This window comes from Mirounga leonina, unplaced genomic scaffold (genome assembly GCF_011800145.1).
Source record: "Mirounga leonina isolate KUSES-001 unplaced genomic scaffold, KU_Mleo_1.0 Mir_220887, whole genome shotgun sequence".
NCBI lineage: Eukaryota > Metazoa > Chordata > Mammalia > Carnivora > Phocidae > Mirounga > Mirounga leonina.
The window spans coordinates 1-9,274 of NW_023270550.1; the positions used below are offsets into that span (position 1 = coordinate 1).

The following is a 9,274-nucleotide window of genomic DNA, read 5'->3' on the forward strand; positions in this document are numbered from 1 at the left end:
CCCCCCTGAGTCCTTCATGTCAATACTGAGCCTTAGCTTTCTAACTGAAATAAGGGGAAAATTAAGGGAACACAAGCAGAGGGAGTGGGAGAGGGAGAAGCAGGCTTCCCGCGGAGCAGGGAGCCTGATGCGGGGCTCGATCCCAGGACCCTGGGATCATGACCTGAGCCGAAGGCAGACGCTTAACGACTGAGCCACCCAGGCGCCCCTCTGAGCCTTAGCTTTCTAACTGAAATAAGGGGAAAATTAAGCCACCACTACCTACCTCACAATATTATTTTAAGAATTAAGAGAAGCCTGAGAACTTTGATATTCTATAAGGCAGAACATCTAAGTCAATTATTACTATCTTGGCAAGATGGCACCCACAGAGAATAAATCCCCAGGTTTTATTATCCATTTTTTTTCTTTTAAAATTTTTATAAGGATTGTGTGATTCCAAAAACATCTCATGATTGCATGGGGAAGACTCAGATCTAGTTTGCATTTATACAGCACTGCTAGAAAAGTCTCTGCTTTGGGAATAAATAAGAGAACAGTAAAATACTGGCATAGAGTGGAAAAAAAGAGAGAATTGACAGGCAATGTAAGTCACAAGAAATACAGGAGGCCAAAGAAAAATCACAAGCATGTACCTCGTTAAACTTGAATACTTTTCTTTTCAGAGCCATCTTTAACCTCAGGACAGCTTGCGTTGGCTATACTGGCTTTGGGAGCATGTAAAGGGCCTGATGGAATTTCTATAAATTATTCTGAACTCGTCGGAGACCTAGAAAATAAATTCCAAGCAGAAATTAAAAATATGGGTGAGAATCAAATGTTCAGATACCCTGGACACCCTTATCTTCTCCTCCACTGGTTCAGAACTGAACAGTTTCCCTTTGGTCTTTCCTTCTCCTCTTCATTCTATTCATCCCACATATCTTTGCAGATCACTTTCCCATCTTCCCTCTTTCAACATGCATCTTGAATTTTCTTTTCAAATAGGTGCAAATAAGCATCGACTCTACACCAACCTTATATATGATGATGAACACACACACACACACACACAAACTTACAGAACACAGTTCTCTTGTTCTCCAGAAGCTTGGCTGTTAGACAAACAATGAAATACACCAGAAATAGCTGAGCAACACAAGACACTATGTCAGAAGTACCAAAGCATGTGATACAAGTAGAAGAGCTAAAGATGGCCAAAAGTACTTTATCACTGGGAAAAATAGGCTGATCATGACCGCTGCTAGTGAGGTGCATTGTTTTTATTTATCCTATTATTCATTAGGCCGCTCTGATCCCATCTTCTTTTGAAATGGCCTCTATGTCTTCTACTTCTACTTATAGTTTAAACACATTTCCATTGAAAGTGCAAGAGGCTTAGTGGTGGGAAATCTGTGTTCTAGGCCTAGTTCTGTAACCACCTAAGTATGAAGATGGCATTTTAATCTCTTTAGTGCTGAGTCTCCTCAGTTAAAAATGAAAGGAGTTGTGGGCGCCTGGGTGGCTCAGTTGGTTAAGCGACTGCCTTCGGCTCAGGTCATGATCCTGGAGTCCCTGGATTGAGTCCCGCATCGGGCTCCCTGCTCGGCGGGGAGTCTGCTTCTCCCTCTGACCCTCCTCCCTCTCATGCTCTCTGTCTCTCATTGTCTCTCTCTCAAATAAATAAATAAAATCTTTAAAAAAAAAAAAAAAAAGAAAGGAGTTGAGTTGAATTTGGTGGTCCCTAACAGCCTTTACATTTCTCAGGTTTGTTGATTCTATGAGTGATCTCCCTCCCCTCTATTACTCCCCTCTCCTTAAATATAAACAAATTCTAATTAAGCAAGTAGGAATAGATTGAAAATTTATTACTCCAGTATTATTTCCATGAGTAAGGTATTTCTTACTTACCTCTCTGACAGAAGACCATGATGGTAATCCACTGACTAGCTACTACCAGCTCAGCCTGGATGTTTTGGCCTTGTGTCTGTTCAGTGGGAATTACTCAATTCCTAAAGTTGCTGAAATCTTCAAACCTGGAAATAAAAATTACTATTTCCATGAACAGTTCTCAGTAGGTGAGTCACGACATCCAATTCCCTCGGCATAGAGGACACAATCACTGGTAAGTCTTTTCCTCTGAGTTTTTCTACCAGTAAGTACTTGGACTTTTTTTATCCTCTTTACCCTAGCAATCAGGGAAGAGAATTTTCTTTTTGAGAAGAATGGATATCGGGGGGCATTTAAGCATCTTTCTAGATGTGTACTATAGTAGAAAGATCCAGTTCCTACCCTACCTCTTCTTTGAATTACATAAACAATGGGTGTTAACACTGACCTTAATTTTCCCATCTGTAAAATAAGGATAGATTGTGCAAATCTTAATATAAGACATTTTAGGAAATACAAGTATTAGCGGCAGGAAAACAGTGGAATTCATTTATCTTAACTTTGTCTCTTTCTCTAATTTATTGGGACCAATTGGATGTGTGGGCTTACTTGGACAATACAAGCTCTCCATGGACAAGGTCCAATATTTTGACAATAAAGTCTATATCTCCAATAGAGAAGGACTAGAAATTTTCTCCTGGGTCAGCTTACACATCCAAAAAGAAGCCCCTTCTAGGCAGCTAGTATTGTTGCTCAGCCCTATGGCTCCAGATACACAAGCTCATCTTTCTCCAAGAAGCCCAAAGAAAATCACCACTCAGTATCTCTGGATAGTAAGGAGAATATGAGATTTCTTTCTATGGGAGAGGGAAGGTACCACACCTAAAGAATCCAGGGAGGACCAAGTAACAAGCCAGAAAAAAAGATCTTATCCTCCCTTCTTCCAAACTTTTGCCTCATCCTCCCCCTTAAGAAGCTTTATTGGAAAACAATTCTCTTAAGTGCTATTTTCTAATTAGTCTAAGGGAAACATTGGAACATTGCAAAAACATATTTTCTTTGGGGTATCATCTTGAATTCTCTCAATATGGCTGAGAGATGAAAAAATGAGAACAACCAAGATGTAGAAGTGGAAAACTGTTCATGTGCATGCGCCTGCAAATCCATATGTGTTTCTATGACCAACAGGTGAGTTATTGTGTACAAGGTACAGGGTTACTCAACATAAGGAAGGGATCTTGAAGTATTTGAGAGGTTAGTGCTGGAAGGATGATTGCTATATCTTCAAATCCTTCTCTCTCATCATCAATTAGCATGACCAATCTTCCCAGTTTGTCCAGATCTGTCCCTCTTTTAGCAGTGAAAATCCTACATACCAGGAGACCCCTCAGTCCAAGGCAAACTGGAATGGTTGGTCACTCTAACACCAATGTTTTGTTTCCTGGCAGATACCAGCGCAATGGCTGTCCTGGCTCTGATCTGTGTGAGGAGCAAAACAAGAGAGCAGAACCAAATAGATACAAAGGATTTAAACAATATTGATAACCATATAAAGTTACTGATAAGGAAGATTCTGTCTCAGAAAACAAAAAATGGTCTCCTTGGAAACATAGATAGTACAGGAGAAGCTATGCAGGTAAGTCAGAGGGTAAAACAGGAGACAGAGAAGGAAGTCAGGAAGGAAAGAAATATCTGTATCCTTTCTTTTTGGCCCCTAAGATATTACCCATTCTCTTTCCTATACTAACTGATTTTATGTAATTCCTCTCCTCTGATGGAAATATATTTCCTCACCTTAGATCCTTACCTTTCCATGTCTAACGCTTCCATGAAGCTTTTCCTGACTACAACTTTTTTGAGAAATTCTAGAGTCCATTACAAGCTACTGTGTTGTTCTATCAAATGCAATCTCACACTTCACCATATACCAGCATTTGGTGCTTTCCTCTTACTTCCCAAATTAGATTATTGTTGTCCAAGTACTAAGAGGCAGCACCAGTAATACTAGCTAATATTTATTGCCATGCTCATTAATGCACACAACAATTCAATGAGGAAAATATTACCTCCATTTCCCTGAATAAGAGCATGAGTCATGGAGCATCAGTAACTTGCCTAATATTACAAAGCCAAAAAGTAATTCAGACACGGATAGAACCTAAACAGTTGGTTTCAAAACTCACCCTCAGCACCTACTCTGTCCTGTATATGTTCCTTGAAGTTTGGGACTTTATTCCTGCATTCACTCGCTGATTTACTCAAATCTAAGGAGTAGACACAAGAAGAAATGAAGGAAGATTTACAGGAAAAAATTTCACTGAGTCTTTAGAATGAGTAGGGGTCTGCCAGGCCAACCCAGGATGAGAGGGCTTTCCAAGGGAGAGAGGACAGCAAGGACAAAGGTAAAGGCACGAAAGAACATAATGTATTTTAGGAAGATCAAGGTGTTCAACGTGGCCAGTGCAGGGTCCTTGGGAAAAACTACAAGAAGAAGCTGGGGGTGTAACAGGGGTCCAATCACACAGGTGGCTTTTACTGTTGGTGCTGTTGATGCTGCTGTCTGCCTTGATGATTTTGGACTTCATAAAACAGTGGTTCCCCATTCTGGCTGCACATTTGAATCACCTGGAGGAGCTTTTGGGAAACACTAGGTTTAGGCTCTACACCAGCCAGTTGATATAGAAACTTAGAGGTGGAGCATGGCCCTTGGTTTGGTTTCAAAACCCTATGGGTGAAGTTAATTCACAGAAGGCTTGAGAGCTGCTTGCCTACAAGACAGTTTTTAAGAGGAAATGAAATATGATCCTTTTTTTAAATATCCCACAAATGCTTGTTGACTTCTTGGTTAACTTAAAGGGTCTTCCAGAGAAAATGAAAAGAGAAACTGTCCTTCCCCCGAGAAACTACAGAGCGATGTCTGCAGGACCAAACCATTTTAGTCCTCATCTTACTCACTCTGATACCTTACTAACTTTTCCTACCCCATAATGCTGTCCCCTCCAGTTTACATCTGCTGCTTGGATAGTTTCTATTCAAGAAGCTGTTTGACTCCCCATTGGTTAAGCAAATAATGTCAGACACCCCACCCTGAAGCTCAGGGGTCCACCAATGTGGCCCCAACCTCATTCTCCAACCTGTTCTTCCACAATCACCCTGAGTCTCCACTGAACATCAGTTCTCCCAGGCCAGGAGGAATCCCTTGGGAATTTTGCTATGATGCAGAGAGTATCATCACAGACAGGCCATGCCCTGGCCATACCTACTCTAACATCCTTGATCATGCTATTCCCTCTGGGTATAGTGCTCCTCTCCTGTCTCCTACTGAAATGCTGTCATACTGTCAAGCCCTACCTCAAGTACTGCCTTCTCCACCAAGACTTTCTTCAGGGTCACTAAATATTTATGTGCTCTTCCTCTTCTGAAACACCATGGCACTAGATGCTTCTCTTAAGGCATTCACCTTAGGGGCTTCTTTATGATTGTTAACAGCAATTATCAAGCGTCTCCTATGGGACAGGTATTGTTCCAGTGTTAAGGCTACAAGAATGAATAGGTAGAGAAAGTCTGTTCTCATTGATGCCATTATCGGTTGTGTTCTTAAGCAATTCCCCATCTCCCCCCAAACTAGTTTATAAATTTCTTGGTGGCAGGAAAGGTATCCTAGTTGTCCAAGGTACTTTCCCTGTGGTCAATGTCCAGTAAATATTTACTGAATTCATTAGATGTAGGCTTTCCCCTTATTTGATGTTTCTGTAGTTCATTCTCATTCCCTCTCTCTCACACATTAGGCTCTCTTTGTCTCATCAAACTATTACAACAAAAATCAATGGGTTTGCCAAAAAACACGGGATACAGTGCTCACAGATATTTCTCAAGGAGCATTTCATATGCCAACTGCTGCAGCTCAGATCTTACCAGCCCTGATGGGAAAGACCTACTTGGATGTTAATAAAGACTCTTCTTGTGTCTATGGCTCAGGTAGAGTACTAAAGAGCATATTACCCAAAGCATGCGAGACCAAGGTGTTCTTAGGTACCAAAAGTGACCAGATAAACACTAAAGCATAACAGTTCCCAGATAGAACTCGGTCCTCCATGTGTCACCAGTGATTATAACCACCTGAGGATTTGTTCTTAACAGGGTAGTAGTAGATGTTGTTCTTGGTTCAAACATGGATACACAAGGTAGACTTGATTCAATGATGTCTATCTCCAAAGGCATGTTTTCTCATGGCCAGCTAGACAGATGTTCTGAGCATCATTCTCATTCTAAGCAAAGTACGGTGTCTCTGACTCTCACTCACAATGAGTGAGCCCTCGGGGAGCTCAGAGGAATATGGGAGGATTATGGCAGTATTATAAGAAAATCAGATCATGAATCATTTATTCAAACAACTGATTTTTCAACAAGGGATGAAAAAATACTTGACTTTTATCTCTGCTCATTCCTGGTTCAGCCACTTACAGATTTAGAGACCTTAGACAAAATGTTTAATCTCTAAATTAGAGGAATCAGTTTACTAATATAAAAAATGCAAATGATAAATGTATCTAACATGGATTTTTGTAAGGACTGAATAAGATAAGCCATGTAAAATGATTAGTATAGTGCCTGACACTTAATAAGTCTTCAATAAATGTTAAGAAATAAAAAGGCATCCGAAAAAAGGGAAGCATTATTGTATGCTCTACCAAAGCAAAAAAAGAAAGAAAGAAAAGGAAAGAAAAAAGAAAAGGAGAGGGGAGGGGAGGGGAGGGGAGGAGAGGAGAGGAGAGGAGAGGAGAGGAGAGGAGAGGAGAGGAGAGGAGAGGAGAGGAGAGGAGAGGAGAGGAGAGAGGAAAAAAACTCAGGAGGGTCGGTGAGAAACAGGAGACAGGGCAACTGAATTGCTTAAATAGCTGGGAGTGGAGCCGAACCACGTAATTATAAGCTGCTGCATATCTGGTTTAGTCACACAAGAAATCTGCCCCTTGGTTGATGATTTTGCTCCTTGTAGTAAATCCTCTTCTGCATAAAGGAAAGGAGGCCTGAGGGAGGGGTTGGATGGGTATGTAAACTCTAACATCATTTTTATTATTCTGTATAGTAATTCTCTGCTTTTCTGTCTCTGCCAGGTAACTTCAACATCTCCACTCAGGATCCTATATCAGTGACACCTGCTGTTTCAGCCTCACAAATCAAAGTAAATTACTCTGTGGTAATCAATAATGCAAAAGATCGCATTGTGGTCTCTGTGGCAGATGGTTCTGTTTTCCTAAATGTGATGGAACAAGCCCAGAAAGAAAATGCAACTCTATTTAGGTATGTCTGTACATAACCTAAGGTGAAGGTATTTGGTGATTTTGAAAGACTCAGTAAGAATACATAAGCACCTGAATACAAAGTACATTCAAAACACTTCTTTATTGGTACTTTGCTGTCCATCTACATCTCATGGCAGGGGTTAAGAAAAGGTGAGACTTTTCATCTTCTAGCACATAGTAGGTACTATAATGTTCACTTAATGGGTAAATAAGGCCCAGGGATCTCTCTTCTGTCAGTAAATGCCTTCAACAAAGAGAACCTCTTAGGTCAGTCATTGTGTGTTCAGGACACTGGGTCATTATTTTTTAATCATTGACCCCTTTGAAAATCAGACGAGTTACTGTGGATGCTGATCCCAGACAGGTGAACATACACACAAAACTTGTCCTTTAAATCAGAGGTTTCACAAATGCCCTTAAGTCTCTCCATACTCCTCCCTTTGAGATTCATGGACCCCTAGATTAAGGTTAGCTGGCCTAAAGAGGCCAAATATTAAAATTAAGATACTGACTTTGCCTCTGAAAGGTATGGATCATTTGACTCCCTAAATCTAATCGGTATTTACTTTGTCTAGTAACATGATGTAAGATGCTATAGAGAAAGTTTATTTATACGCACACACACACACACATACACACACACACCCCTTTAACAGTTACTATCTTCGGGTAGAATATTAGCAGTTGTTGACTACAGAGTGTCTACCATGAAGGGAGGCAGGGGCAGAAATAGGCACCATTCCTCTAATTTAGCATAGATTGTGGAGTGCCTGCATCTGAATCACCTGGAGTGTTTATGACACATGCAGATTCCTCCTAGTCCCCGCCCAGGCCTACAGAATCAAAGTATCTGAGGATAGGGCCAGGAAATTTGCTTTTCTTGATAACGGCTTCAAATGATTCTTAGGTACATTGAAGTTTGAGAAATGCCCATGGAAGGTTGCCTTTGAAAATTCTAAGTTCCTGTAACCCATTTATTGTCCCCACAGTTTCACAGCAGAGGAGACCTCATGGGGCCCCTACATCACCACTGTTCGGGGCATAAAGGCCAACACTAATGATAGGACCTACTGGGAGCTCCTGAGCAATGGCGAACACCTGAGCAAAGGTAAGGGAGAGAGTGCCAAAAAGCCCCACAGAGTGACAATGCCCCCCAAACATCCAGATGTGAGTGTGTGAGCTTTGATGAGAAATGTACCAAGGCATTGGGAAAGTTAGATCCATTATTTGGTGATTTGGTGATTAAATCATTTGACCCACTGGATGCCTGTGTGGCTCTGTTGGTTAAGCATCCAGCTCTTGGTTTCAGCTCAGGCCATGCTCTCAGGGTTGTGAGATCAAGCCCCATGTAGCGCTCCACCCTCAGCGGAGAGTCTGCTTAAGAATCTCTCCCTCTGGGCGCCTGGGTGGCTCAGTTGGTTAAGCGACTGCCTTCGGCTCAGGTCATGATCCTGGAGTCCCGGGATCGAGTCCCGCATCGGGCTCCCTGCTCAGCGGGGAGTCTGCTTCTCCCTCTGACCCTCCCCCCTCTCATGCTCTCTGTCTCTCATTCTCTCTCAAATAAATAAATAAAATCTTTAAAAAAAAAAAAAAAGAATCTCTCCCTCTTCCTCTGTCCCTCCCCCTGCTCAGGCTCTCCTTCTCTCTAAAACAAATAATCTTCAAAAAATAATCATTTGATCCACTTCTCGTTCTTCCTTTTCAGGAGCTGGTAGTTATGTCGTCCGTGCTGGAGATGATCTGGAGGTTCGTTGGAGCACATACTAACAAATTCAAACCTCCCTCAGCTGGATCAAATCATTTGCAGTGGACTTGCAGGCAGACATTGGCCTCATGCCATCCTTTTCACTCATCTCAGTTTCAACAGAGGGTCAACAACCTCCCCTTCTCTCTTTGTGTGTTCAATAAAAGATCAACAGCAATACAAAAAGAGCATGTTCTATTCAGTTCATTTTAAAGGGGGATTATTGATAGAGGGAAGAGGGAAGGGAAAAGAGATCAGACCACGTGTCTAATCGGAGTTCTACTCAAAGTTCCACTGCTAACTGTGTGTGACCTCAGGCAGCAGGTGGGAATAGAGATAAGGTTCTAGATCTAATGCT

The 9,274-nt window shown here is 41.6% G+C and overlaps 1 protein-coding gene across 1 annotated transcript; it reads left to right on the plus strand.

Moving 5' to 3' along the window:
* Positions 1-665: 665 nt before the first annotated feature.
* LOC118026193 (transcobalamin-1-like) lies at positions 666-9,274 on the plus strand (the record flags this gene model as incomplete). Its single annotated transcript, XM_035028948.1, has 7 exons — positions 666-806; positions 1,902-2,057; positions 3,318-3,505; positions 5,658-5,847; positions 6,984-7,170; positions 8,162-8,280; positions 8,878-9,274. Coding segments are annotated over 7 exons (1,043 nt in total), but the record flags the coding sequence as incomplete, so codon positions are not given.